Here is a 14,598-nt window from a genome sequence, read left to right as displayed (position 1 = left end):
AAACAGGGGTTTTGAAGGCTTCTTCCTGCCATCAAGGTCAAGCCAGCCTCTGGCAGCAGAAGTCAGCCCCCAGGGAGCATAAGTTAGTACAACCACTTTGCAGAGCAATTTGGCAGGATCTAGTGAAGCTGGGAATGCATAGAGCATACAACTCAGCAATTCCACTCCTGGGCATATGCCCTAGAGAAATGCACTCACAAGAACGAGGGGACAGCTTTGTTCAAAATAGCACAAAGCTGGAAACAACCCAAATGTATAAATACGTGGTAGAATGTTCATACCACAGAATACCATGAAGCAGCGAAAACGGATGGATGGGACCATTCTTGTCAAGCAGATTAAGCTCATACTTCTTACATGCTTATCTAATTAACTGTAACATAAGTATCACATATTTCTTATATTCTTATATAAAAGTGTAAATACATAAATGGAAATGATAAGCACAAAATTCAGGAAAGTGCTTCTGGATGGAGAGAAAAGAATGGGGCCAGGAAAGGGAATGCAGGGGCTTACGCCGTATTAAAACGGTTGCATTTTTAAGAAAAAAGTTATTATTGGAGTATAGTTGATTTACAATGCTGTGTTGGTTTCAGGTATAGAGCAAAGTGAATTAGCTTTGCATATACACACATCCACTCTTTTTAAATTCTTTTCCCACATGGGTCATTACAGAGTACTGAGTAGAGTTCTCTATGCTATACATAAAGGTTTTGCTTTTTTTGGTCACCAATATGTTTACTTTTATTGGTTGTATATTTTACTGCAACTTCCTGTGCTTTCAAGGACAGTTGAAATATACTGTTTTCTTAGTCAAAAAGAACCTTCAGTGAAATACGGATAAGATCTTTTTACTAGATCTTCCTAAAGTTACTGATTGAAGGAAAAAAGGAAAAGAAAAAAGAAAATCAAATGATGTATTGTTGAATCTGTGTAAAGGTTAATCTACTTGAACAAGTAGTCTTTAAATGGAATATCAAATTCTTAATCAGGTAAAGGTTTCATTTCAATGGCAGTTTGCCCCATCACCTCCCTGTGCTCACCTCCCCGACTTTTCCCCTCACCCACTCTGCTCCAGGCATGCTGGCCTCGTCACTGTTTATCAAACCCACCAGATGCAGCTCAACCTCCGGCCCTTGGCACTTGCTGCTCTCTCTGCCTGGCACTCTCCTCCTTCGGCTCATGGCTTATTCACTCACTTCCTCCAGGTTTTCATTCAAATACTACCTCCCCAATGCTAGTCTTCCCTGACTTCTAGCCCTCCTGCCCATAATATGACCCATCCCTTCTCTGCTTTATTTTTTCTCTAAAAATATCTCATCAACATCTAAGACACTAGATATTATATTCATTCATGCATCTTGTCTTTCTTCACCACTAGAATGTCAGCATTACAAGAGGAGGGATTTTTGTCTGTTTTGACCACTGCTGTGTTCGAGAGCGTATGGTAGTTGCCTAATAAATATTCACTGAATGAATATTGTTCATTCAATATTTGCATTCAATGAATGCAAATATTCATTCATTCATTCAACGAATATTTGTTATATGATTTGCTATATGATTTTCCACTTCTTTTAGAATTTGTTACACAGGCATTTGTTATATGATTCTCTACTTCTTTTAGAATTATTCTATTATACCTTTTAAGAAATGGTTATTTCTATCACATCTTTTTTTATAATACATTTTTAAACAACAACAACAAAGTCAACCACTGAGCTGTTGCACACACAAGTTTCCTAGTAAGCAAAGAGAAAAGTGCTCAATGCCATGATACATCCAAGGAACCTTCCAAGGTCATGAGGCAAAGGACCGTGGGCACAGCAGAGCCCCTGTCAGAAAACACTAGAGCTAGCCCTCATAAAAGACCACTCAAACCTGAAAGCCTCTACCAAAATAGCCCAACTGACACAGCTGCTTCTGTGAGAAGAAACGTTGCTTTGAAACAACAGATACATTTAAAACCTGAATTATGAGAGGCCAGCCAACACAGCATGGTCACTAAGACCCATGACGTCTGCCAAGAGAGAACGGACCTGGAGCAGCAACAAGGCCCAGAGGAGAAATAGAATCCCATGGAAGAAAACTTGGAGAAGGAAGTGGTAACCCACTCCAGTCTTCTTGCCTGGGAAATCCCATGGACAGAGGAGCCTGGCGGGCTACATTCCATGGGGTCACAAAGAGCTGGACATGACTTAGCGACTGAACAACAGAGAGAACTGTGATTCCCACACAGAAATGATCCCATCAGTTCAGTTCAGTTCAGTCGCTCAGTTGTGTCCGACTCTTTGCAACCCCATGAACCGCAGCACACCTGGCCTCCCTGTCCATCACCAACTCCCGGAGTTTATCCAAACCCATGTCCACTGTGTCGGTGATGCCATCCAGCCATCTCATCCTCTGTCGTCCCCTTCTCCTCCCACCTTCAATCTTCCCCAGCATCAGGGTCTTTTCAAATGAGTCACCTCTTCACATCAGGTGGCCAAAGTATTGGGAGTTTCAACTTCAACATCAGTCCTTCCAATGAACACTTAGGACTAATCTCCTTTAGGATGAACTGGTTGGATCTCCTTGCAGTCCAAGGGACTCTCAAGAGTCTTCTCCAACACCACGGTTCAAAAGCATCAATTCTTCGGCGCTCAGCTTTCTTTATAGTCCACCTCTCACACTCATACATGACCACTGGAAAAACCATAGCCTTAACTAGATGGACCTTTGTTGACAAAGTAATGTCTCTGCTTTTTAATATGCTGTCTAGGTTGGTAATAACTTTCTTTCCAAGGAGTAAGCATCTTTTAATTTCATGGCTGCAATCACCATCTGCAGTGATTTTGGAGCACCCCCCAAAAATGATCCCATAGAGGATTATAATCCCATAGAGGAAAACTGGGCTCTCATGTAGGAGAACTATGAGGAATATCTCTCAGTGAATAGGGCTCTTGGGAGAGAAGAAAAAGACTTAGCTTGGAGGGGAGGAATAAGTAAGCAAAGGAGTTCAAAATCATCACAAAATGGTGAAGTCTATACTGGGACTGGATAAAGGGCTTTGGGGTCAGTAACGGAGACTGGCTGACTATCCACCAAATCCATTTCCATTTCCTTCTAAGCACAGTGTGCTGTTTCCCAGCTTCCCTGAGCCATGTATGGGCATGTGCCTGAATTCGAGCAGAAGTCTGTATGAGTGAAAGAGGTTATGAGCCAGGTTCCAGCCAGGACTCTACAACCGCCTCCCTGCCCCAAGCATCACCATCCACGTTCATGTCTCTTCCATGATTTCCTGTAGACAAGCAGACCCAATCTGTGAGTCAACAATAGGGAACCACAATGTATATTGAGGGCCTCAGTCCCTCAATCACTGTGCAGAGGAGAGAAGCCTGCCAGTGAGAAACAACTGTTTTGATCTTTCAACGAGCAAGAACTAAAACTTCTGTTGTGTTTAAGTCATTACCTAGTTTTGGATTTTGTTGTTGCCGTTATAGTAGCTAGAGTTACCTTATACAAGGTGGACAGAGTATACACCTTCACCTTTTACCTTTTACCTCTGGCTCATTGTATCAGATCTGAAACCTCCTCAGAGGCACTGACTGCACCTTACTTCAGCTGGTTTTCTCCATAATCCCACCACAATCTCTTGCACCCTGAAGTCCTCAAAAAGCATTTACCAATTTAAAATAAAGGCAAGGTATTCGCCCAAGCAAAGCAAAAGGACTATGTGTGCGCAATAGTTACAAACTCGAGTTCCGGAATGATATCATCTCAGGTTCAAATCCCAGCTCCATCACTTACTAGCTGGGTGATCGCGAGCAAGTTCCTTCTATGCTTCAGATTCTTCAGCGCTCACATGGGAATATTAATGTTTCCTAATTCATTGGATTGTTGTGAGGATTAAATGAGAGAATGCACGTAAAGCACTTTGGAAGCAGTCAATTCTAAAAGCTATTTATTCTAATTGTAACAGAAAGCATCTGCCGTAATCTCCAGCCGAGATGAGGAGGTGAGGGGGGTTGGGTAAGAGGGCAGAAGCACATGGAAGAACATGGGGGCTCAGCATTTCTGAGCCCAGCCCGGATGCCGCCAATCCTTATGTTTCCAGAGTTCTCATCATTCAAGATACTTCTAAGAAACACACCACAGACCACTTACCCTGTTAGCACCACCACAAAGTCCATCACATTCCAGCCGTTCCTCAAGTAAGAGCCTTTATGGAAGGCAAATCCAAGGGCGATGATTTTAATTCCAGCCTCGAAACAAAAAATTCCAATGAAGTATGGTTCTGTGTCATCCTGGAAGGGGGAGAAGGTAAGATTAGTGTCTTTGGCTGGACAGAGGGCGGCATGAACAGGGAACCACCCACTCAGAATCTCTACCCACTTCCCCTCACCTCTCCAGACTTTCCAGCCCTCACCGCGCCTCACTGCATTCTGCCTGGAGTAACCTTGTCCAAAGGCTACTGCGAGAAAAACAGAAGCATGGAGAAGACGACTCCTTTCCATTTGGCCAACTTTACACACTACTTAGGCAGCCATGTGTGACTATTTAAATTGAAATGAAGGGATTTCCTGGTGGTTCAGTGGTTGGGAATCTGCCTGCCAATGCAGGGGACACGGGTTCGATCCTTGATTGGGGAAGATCCCCTATGCCATGGGGCAACTAAGCCTGAGTGCCACAACTATGATGTCTATGCACCTGGAGCCTTGCTCTACAAGAGAAGTCTCTGCTATGAAAAGCCTGTGCACTGCAATGAAGAGTAGCCCCCACTCACTGCCACTAGAGAAAGCCCAGGCAGAGCAACGAAGACCCAACACAGCCAAGAATAATAAATATATAATAAAAAATAAATTTAAGTGAAATAAAACGAAAGACTCAGTTCTGCTGTCACACTAGTCCCATTCCAGGCTAACATATTGGACGGTGCAGATGTTGGATATTTCCATCACTGTAGAAAGTTCCACAAGAAAGCGTTGGTTTAGAATGTTTACTTGTCACATACATCATCCAGGACCCTGGGGTTGGTCCCTGTGCACTGACCTCACCTCCAAGCCCCCAAATCTGACACTTGTGATGATTCTAAGCTGGTGTGCACCAGTAGAGCAGTTCAGGTTGAGAAAATATTGGAATGAATACTTCTGCACTGGCTGGTAAATGACTGATGTTCCAGCTCCCAGCTCCCCACCAGGCCTCCGGCCAGGCCTGGTTTCCAGCTGACACTCTATAGTATTAATACTTGGAATTAAGCTATAAGCTTTGTTCCCTCAGAGCCTCTCCATTGCTGTCTCCCTTATCTGTTAATGACAATGCTTCTCAAGCTTCAGCCATTTTCATTCTGCCTCTATGAGCTTTCCCATACCAGCTCACCATCGCTACTACTATTTGCTTACTATTCTTTAAACAAACGCTTTTTACTCAGCCTGATCTTAAGCAAAAACAAACAAAAAAGTTTTAAGTCATTGTTTTTCTGGACTAGTTATCTATTTTTAGGAAACACATTATAATACATAACTGCATGCATGTGTGCTGGGTTGTGTCTGACTCTTTGTGACCCCATGAACTGTAGCCCACCAGGCTCCTCTGTCCATGAGATTTCCCAGGCAAGAATACTGGTGTGGGTTGCCATTTCCTACTCCAGGGGATCTTCCCGACCCAGGAATCAAACCCGCATCTCCCGCACTGGCAGGCAGGCTCTTCTGCAGCACCACCTTGGAAGCCCAATACACAGCTATTAACATGTAAGAGCCTTGAGATCATCAATACTATGTGGATTAGGAAGGAATGACTTCTAAAATCTCTCTCTCCCTACACTTGAGTTTTGAAAGCTGGCTTTGAAATGGTGATGGGAAGGAGCGAGGTCTCCTTCTTGGGGTTGTCAGAATGCCAGGAGGCAAACCAGGGGGATGGGGGATGGCTTGGGATCAAAAGAACTTAGTGCTACTTTACAGCTCTGCAGAGTTCCACCAGATCAAACTGGATTTTGACTGGATTTTGACTCCAGAGCTGATATTCATGTGTAGTAAACCTGGGGAAAGAGAAACCAGCTAAATGATACCCTAAGCAAGCAATCCAGAGAAGGCAATGGCAAGCCACTCCAGTACTGTTGCCTAGAAAATCCCATGGATGGAGGAGCCTAGTAGGCTGCAGTCCATGGGGTTACTACGAGTCAGACACGACTGAGCAACTTGACTTTCACTTTTCACTTTCACACAATGGAGAAGGCAATGGCAACCCACTCCAGTGTTCTTGCCTGGAGAATCCCAGGGACAGCAGAGCCTGGTGGGCTGCCATCTATGGGGTCGCACAGAGTCGAACACGAATGAAGCGACTTAGCAGCAGCAGCAGCAGCAAGCAAGCAATCACGCAAAAGTCAGAATGTGGGACCTTCCTTAGGGCAACTGGACTGGTTTCTGCAGAGTCAATGGCAGGAGGGAAGATAACTGCCTTAGATTACAAGCCTTAACATCAAATCTAGACCATGTACGGATCTTGGTTCAAACAAAACAACCTGTAAGATGCCATTTCTGATGTAATTGTGGATATTTGATTACTGGCTGGGTTTTTGATGATTCCCAGGAACCATTGGCGTGCTGGATGTCAACATGTCACTGGGGTGATGTAAGAAAGCATCTTTTTTGGCCACTCTATGTGCCTTGCGGGATCTTAGTTCTTCAACCAGGGTTTGAACCCAGGCCATGGCATTGAAAACACTAAGTACTAACCACTGGACTGCCAGGAAGTCCCAGAAAGTGCCCATATTTTGAGCAATGCAGACTTAAGTATATGGCAGTGAACTGACGTATTGCCTGGGATTTGCCCTAACATACTTTGGCCAAGAAAAACAAACCAAGGAAATAAAAAACAAAAGGAAACATGAAGTGAGGCAAAATCTTGATATTTGTTGTCTCTGGATGAGGAGTTCATGAGAGGTTCATGGTACTGTTCTCCATGTATTTATGTATGGTTAATATTTTTCACAAGAATTTTTGTTTGTTTTTCTTTTTTAAAAACTTATTTATTTATTTAAATTTTTTTGGCTGTGCCACCAGACTTGCAGGATCTTAGTTCCCCATCCAGGGACTGAACCTGGGCCCTGATAGTGAAAGCATCAAGTCCTAACCACCCAATTGCCAGAGAATTCCCCCAAATTTTGTTCTGAATGTGACTCCTCATGGACAACGTAACCCCTCCATCCCTCTCCAGATTAACAAAAGGTCTGCTGGGGGGCAAGAGTGGAGGATAGGCAGCGAGGACTTCTTTCTCCCCAGATTATTGGTATTCATGAAATTTAGGTTCCCCAGGGCTTTCATGGTGGCTCAGTGGTAAAGAATCCTCCTGCAATGCAGAAGACACGGGTTTGATCCCTAGGTTGGGAAGACCCCCTGGAGAAGGAAATGGTAACCCACTCCAATATTCTGGCCTGGGAAATTCCATGGACAGAGAAGCCTGGTGGGTTCCAGTTTATGGGGTCACAAAAGAGTTGGACAGGACTTAGCAGCTAAACAACAACAGGCAGGGGGCCCAGGATCTGGTTCTTGGAGACAAGACTAAGAGCCCAGTCTGCTCTCAGATCCCACAGGCACATCAGTTTGCCCCCAAAACAGAGACCCCGGCGGGGAAACATCACTCACCAGTCGTTCAGACATCGGAGTCTTGTCATCATCAGGTAGGTGTTGCTCCAGGGCGAGGACGATGCAGTTTGCTATGATGGTGGCTAAAATCATATATTCAAAGGGAGTATCACAGAGTTAAGGAAAATCTTTTCAGCTTTGTTTAGATTCAAAGCACAACTGAGTGGAAGATACAGGGATTTCCCACATGTCCCCTGCCCCCACATAGGCACAGCCTGCCCTGTTATGAACGTCCCCACTGGAGTGGTGAATTTTGTCACCCGTGATGAACCTACACTGACATATCACTATTATCCAAAGTCCTTAGCTTACACTATGGTTCATGCTTGGTGTCGTACATTCTGTGAGTCTGAGCAAGCGTATGATGACATGGATCTACCAACATAGCTTCATACAGAGGAGTTTCACTGCCATGAAAACCCAGCAGATGACTCCATAAGGAAACTGTAGATGCTCTTCCTCCATCTCACCTCCAACCTTCATTGGACAAATATCAATTTAGCACCTATTGCGTGCCAGGTCCTGGGCACAGGGTCACAGCTGAGAGTAAAACTCACAGAAATTTCTGCCCTTGTAGAAGAGAGGCATACGGTACTGTACGGTGAATGCCACAGAGAGAAAAAGCAGGAGAGGAGGTTGGTGGTCGCAATTTAAAATACAGTGATCAGATCAGATAGCAAAATGTCCATCTTAAATGTCCATCCACAGAAGAATGGATAAAGATGTGGTACATACATACGATGGGCTATTACTGAGCCATAAAAAGGAATGAAATAATGCTATTTGTGGCAACATAGATGCAATTAAAGATTATCATATACAGTAAGTCAGATACATACAAATGCCATATGACATCACTTATATGTAGATTCTAAAGTATGATACAAATGAACTTATTCACAAGATAGAAACAGCCTCACAGACTCAGAAAACAAACTTATGGTTACCAAAGCGGAAAGTGGGGTTGGGAAGGGATAAATTAGGAGTTTGGGATTAACATATACACACTATTATATATAAAATAGATAATCAACAAGGACCTACTCTATAGCACAGAGAACTCTATTCAACATTCTGTAATAACCTATATGGGGAAAGAATCTGAAAAGGAATGAATATATATTCGTGTGTGTGTGTACATAACTGATTCACTTTGCTTACACCTGAAACGAACACAACACTGTAAATCAACTACATCCCAATTTAAAATAAAAATTAAATTAAAAATAAAATACAGTGATCAGGTTTGATATCAAAAGCATGATCAACAAAAGTAAAAATAGACAAATCAGACTTTGCCAAAATTTAGAACATTGGTGCATCAAAGGACATTGTCAAGAAAGTGAAAAAAAAACCAACAGAATGCAAGAAAATGTTTGCAAATCATATATCTGATAAGGGTCTAGTATCAGAATAAAGAACACTTACAACTAGACAATAAGAAGACAACCCAATTAAATAACAGGCAGAGTTTGAAAAGACATTTCTCCAAAGAAGATTAGAAAAATGCAAATCAAACACAATGAGATACCACTTCACATCCAGTAGGATGATAAGAATGAAAAAAACAGAAAACAGTCAAGTGTTGGTGGGCTTCCCTGGCGGCTTAGTGGTAAAGAATCAGCCTGCCAATGCAGGGGACATGGGTTTGATCCCTGGTCCAGGAAGATCCCACACCCTGCAGGACAAGTAAGCCTGGATACCATAGCTGCTGAGCCAATGAGCTGCAACTGGTGAAGCCCATGTCCCTAGAGCCCGTGCCTGGCAACAACGGAGGAGCCCCCACCCTCTGCAACTGGAGAAAGCCCACACACAGCAATAAAGGCCAGTGCAGCTATAAATAAATAAATCTTTAAAAAAAAGAACTGGGTTGATTTATTTAAAAAATAAAGTGTTGGTGAGAATGTGAGAAACTGGAACCACTGTACATTGCTAGTGAGAATGTAAAACAGTACAGCCACTGAGCAAAATAGTTTGATGACTCCTCAAAAAGTTAAGACATAGAATTACCATAAAAGCTAGCAATTCCACTCCTAGGTATACACCAAAAGCACTGGACAACCAGTACTCAGATACATGTTCACAGAAGCAATACTCACAATTAGCCAAAAGGTGGAAACAACCCAAATGTCCATCAGGGAATGAATAGTTAAACAATATATGATATATCCATAGAATGGAATATTATTCTGCCATAAAAATGAAGCACTAACACACTGCAGTGTGGAGGGGCCTCAAAAACATCATGCTGAGTCAAAGAAGCCAGATACAAAAGACCATGTATTGTATGAATTCCATTGATATGAAATGTTCAAAACAAGCCAAGTCCATAGTCCGAAAGCAGACTGGTGGTTGCCAAGGACTGAGGGGGCTGGGAGAGTGGGTAATGGTGAGTGGTTACTTAATGTTTTAGAACTAGATAAAGGTGATAGCTGAACACATTCCAAATGTACTGAATACCAAGGAATTAAAAATGGCTAGTACTGCTATGTGAATTTCACCTCAATAAAGAACAACATGGTAGTCAAGCCTCCAAAAATCAGCCCTTTCAAGATCCAAAGGAGGGAAGGTGTAGGTCATATGGCCATTTCTAGAGGCATATTCCCTCTCTCTCTGGGCACAAGCGCCTCCCTGAAACCTGGAACACTGCTCCAGCCACTAGACAGTCCCACTGGAGGGTTTGCCCTTGGGGAGGGTCTGTCCTGCTCACTTCATATCAGGACCTGATCTGCTGATCAGCGGGTGATCCACAATATCCCTGTTTCCCCGGCCAGATCTGCAGAAGCATCCTCAGGCCAACAGCCTTAATAAACAAAATTGGCAATTTCTTTTCTTTTTAATTTAATTTTTAAAATTTTATATTGGAAGAGAACAAAAGAGGAAGAGAAGAGAAAGGACCTAGGAAGACAAATTCAAAACAATTAACAAAATGGCCATAAGAACATACATATCAATAATTACTTTAAATAAAAAAGTCAGTAAAGAATCTGCCCGCAGTGCAGTAGACCCAGGTTCAATCCCTGGGTTGGGAAGATCCCCTGGAGAAGGAAATGGTGACCCACTCCAGTATCCTGGCCTGGAATATCTCATGGACAGGGGAGCCTGGTGGGCTACAGTCCATGGGGTCGCAAAGAGTCGGGCACGACTGAGCAACTAACACACTAACACAACAAAGCTGGAAATTTCTGAGAAGGAGGCTTAGGTGTGGAGAAATGGATGCCAGAGGGAGAAAGCCTGAGGGAATTGGTTACTCTGGAGCTGGGTCTCCCAACTCCCACACTACTGACATGATGAGGGGCTGACTGTGGGGCTGGAGAAGACTCTTGAGGGTCCCTTGAACAGCAAGGAGATCAAATCAGTCAATCCTAAAGGAAATTAATCCTGAAGATTCACTGCAAAGACTGACGCTGAAGCTCCAATACTTTGGCCATCTGATGCAAAGAGCCAACTCATTGGAAAAGACCTTGATGCTGGGAAAGACGGAAGGCAAAAGGAGAAGGGGGTGGCAGAGGAGAGATGGTTGGATGGTATCACCAACTCAATGGACATGAGTTCGAGCAAACCCCGGGAGATAGTGACGGACAGGGAAGCCTGGCATGAGGCAGTCTATGGGGTCACAGGGAGTCAGGCATGACTTAGCAACCGAACAACAATAACAATTCTCTATGGGTGGGGTTTCACGGGAGCTGTCCTGCATATTGTAGGGTGTTGACCAGCATCCCTGGCCTCTACCCACTAGATGCCAGTAGCATCCTCCTCTCCAGTTATGAGAATCAAAACTTATAACAACCAAAATTCATCTCCAGATATTGTCCAGTGTCCTCTGGGAACACTGAAATCCACTGTTGTGCAGAAGGATTAAATACCATATCTTGAACTTGGCCATGTTGATGAACTACTGCCCTCCTCCCAGCTTTCTCTCTTGGAAACTTAACTAGCCTCGGTATCCTGTTTGGCTCTAGAGTTACATTTAGTATCATGGACGTTTCATAAAAACCAAGGGATCTTACAGGCTGGAGGAGGAGGAGTTGGAATATATACCCACTTTCCAGGTGTGAAAATAAAGTCTGAAATAGGCAACCTGGGAATAAGAGTCTAAGAAAGGAAAAGAGGTCTTCTTTGTCACCCGCTTCAGCCTTTGCCTTCAGCTGAAAGCAGTCGAGCCATGCTCCATGCACACTTTGAAAAGCAAATCCAAGACTCAGGGCAATTTGGGGAGTCAACAAAAGCCATTCCTGCTGACGATCATCTCTGATTGGCTTCCTGCCTCCGAGCTGACGGTCATTAGAAGCACAGAGAACAAAGCTGGGCTGTGTTGCACAAATACTCCATTCTGCCTCACCCTGCAGCCCAGAAAATAAGAGACAATATTTGTACACAAAGAAGCAATGCCAAGCCCTTCCCCGGCCTCCCCTTGCCGAGGCTTCTGAAGCCATGATTTGAATCTGATGATTTCGCTTTCCTTCTCTGCCAACTAGCTCCCTGTGTGCTTCTGCACCAAGCTGCTGCCTCACTCTTGGGGCCCCCTGGCCTCCTGCCCCTAAATGGCTGGGATGTGACTTCCTTTGTATCTGATTCGAGCTGAGGTTCCAGGAAGAGTCCCACAAGACCAGCAGCAAGCTGCACTTTCATGGGCTGCATTATCGGGCTTTCAACTGCCGTGGTCACCTGGGTTTCAGACCCAGAGCTCTCCAGTATGACAATGAAGTCTCAGTCAGCATGCAAACCAACAGAAAGAGGCTGCCCATGCCCATCTTATTTCTTTTTCTTTTTCTTTTTGGTCAGGTATGGATACACTGGCTTCCCTGATGGCTTAGCAGTAAAGAATCTGTCTGCAATGCAGAAGACATGGGTTCAGTCCCTAGGCTGAGAAGATCCCCTAGAGGAGGGCATGGCAACTCATTCCAGTAGTCTTGACTGGAGAATGCCATGAACAGAGAAGCCTGGTGGGCTACAGTCCATGGGGTAGCAAAGAGTCAGACATGACTGAAGCCACTTAGCAGGCATGCATGCATAGATACACTAGCTATCAAATGTCACCTCCCTCTCTCTCTCCATGCACCCTGCCAGTGTCCAAAGACACACCCCAAATGGGAACCTGCAACACTGACCTTACACCCTTGTTACTTAAGGTGTGGTCCACACCCTTGCTACTTAACACGTGGTCCAGGAACCAAACAGCAGAGGCCAACACCCAGCAAAAAAAGCAGAGCATCAGGCCCCATGCTGACCTGCTGAGTCAGAACATACACTTCAGCAAGATCTCTAGGGGCTCTGTGCACACTGAAGTTTGGAAAGTGCTGCCTTAGATCTATTTCAGGGGGGAGGAGGAGCCCCGGTTACTGTGGCTTTGAGTCATCCAGAAAGAAGTGGGGGCTCGCCTTTCTGCTCCAAGCCTTCTCCTCCATGTTCTGACCCCAGAGAAGGAGAATTCAGGAGGCCTGGACCAGTCTTCTGCCTCCACTCAAGGTGAAACCCAAGACCTTCATGGATCAAGAGTGATGTTGGAATGAGATGAAGACGCAGCACAGAAAATTCTGGTTTACTGCACATGGAAACAGTCACAGCCCTCCCATGGCTACTACCTCACTCAGAAGAAAAGTCAAAGCCCTCCCAGCAGTCCTGCACGACCTGCCCCCATCTCCTCCATTCTCCCCCTGGTTCATTTACCTACAACCATACTGGCCTCTCCATCTTTCTCAAACACACAAGGCACCTTTTACTGCCAGGGCCTTTGCACCTGCTATTCTCTCTCCTAGAATGCTCTTTCCCCAGAGACCCACAAGATTCCCTCCCTCTCTTCTAGGTCTTTTCTCTTTTCTCATCCTCAGTGAGGCCCTTTACCCCATCTCCCTACTTAATTTTTTCCTTGGCCCTTGCCCCCAAACACCTGCTGTATTTTTCTCCTTTACCTGGTTTCTCTGTTTCTTTTGCCTAACAGACTATAAGCCCTGTACAAGCAAAACACTTTGTTTTGTTTGATGCTTTGTTCTCAGCACCTAAGAGGGCATCTGTTCCAGAGTAGGTGCTCAGTAAACACCTATGGAAGAAAGGAAGGGTGGGTGGGTCCTGCTGTCCACATCTCTCCCCTCACTTCGTCATGTGCCAAATCTCTGTAGGCACGTTAAGGACACAGATCAACTCCTTGAAATCTGCAGTGGTGTGCCTGGTGCACTGTACTGAGTTCTTGGCACAGGAGATTCTTTCCCCAGGTAGAGGTCAAAGGTTGTCCAGGCAGGGGGAGATGAGGCATTTTCAGCCCAACCCTGAGTTGTGCCTGATCCTCCCTATTTAGAAAGCCTGGGTTCTAACTCACAGCTGTGGTGAGCAATGCCTCTGTGAGCTGAGCTGAGCCTTCCTGCTCCCCGATTGGTTCACGGAGAAAACACCTGTGTCAGCGGGATCCAGACTAATCAGCCAGCCGAAGAGGCCAAAAGAAGAGGGAGGGAGATGAGGAGGAGAGACGCACCCCTGGTGGGAGGAAAAGCTGGCTCCTGAAATGGCTCATGGAAGTCAGACTAGCAAACAGCCCTATAGGCGAATACAGATACACAAAACTTCCCCCACAATAAGATAGATCAGGACCCCCAGTGGCCCCAGAGAGGGGCTGTGTGTGACACAGGAAATGACCCAGTGATTTCTTTACAGGGAACAAGGGCCGTGTCTGTGAATAGGAGCTGTTCTTGGGAGCCAGAGCATCAAGGAAAATCAATTTGTAAAGTGGGCATAGCTGATGATCCCAGCCCCTTAGCAAGACCTTGCAGAACGTCCAAATGATCCATCCTTCTCTTTGTGGTACCTTGCCCCATTCCCATCTCATTTCCAGCCTTCTGTAGTTAGTGTGAAAAATCAAGTCAGGTTTGTTAACCCATCAAAGTCTTGTCTCTACTACAGGGGCTGCCTGATGGATGTGTTCTGAGGAAACAGATACTTCAATGAGTCAATCAGGCAGTTGAGATTGTGGGGAGAAGCCAAG

The 14,598-nt window shown here is 44.8% G+C and overlaps 1 protein-coding gene across 7 annotated transcripts in view; it reads right to left on the bottom strand.

Annotated features, from left to right (window-relative positions):
• The window catches only part of CACNA1A (calcium voltage-gated channel subunit alpha1 A), a 253,311-nt gene that overhangs the window by 198,137 nt on the left and 40,576 nt on the right, over positions 1-14,598 (bottom strand). For 4 of the 7 annotated variants that reach the window (XM_059887937.1, XM_059887936.1, XM_059887938.1 and 1 more), the window contains exons 1-2: positions 7,623-7,756; positions 4,147-4,286 (exon numbers count right to left, since the gene is read on the bottom strand). In XM_059887937.1, the coding sequence (XP_059743920.1) occupies positions 4,147-4,286; positions 7,623-7,715 (233 nt within the window). In that variant the 5' untranslated portion in view covers positions 7,716-7,756. 7 annotated transcript variants of the gene reach the window in all.

The sequence above is a fragment of the Bos taurus genome, chromosome 7, assembly GCF_002263795.3.
Source record: "Bos taurus isolate L1 Dominette 01449 registration number 42190680 breed Hereford chromosome 7, ARS-UCD2.0, whole genome shotgun sequence".
Taxonomy (NCBI): Eukaryota; Metazoa; Chordata; class Mammalia; order Artiodactyla; family Bovidae; genus Bos; species Bos taurus.
This window is presented reverse-complemented; position numbering and strand designations above follow the sequence as displayed.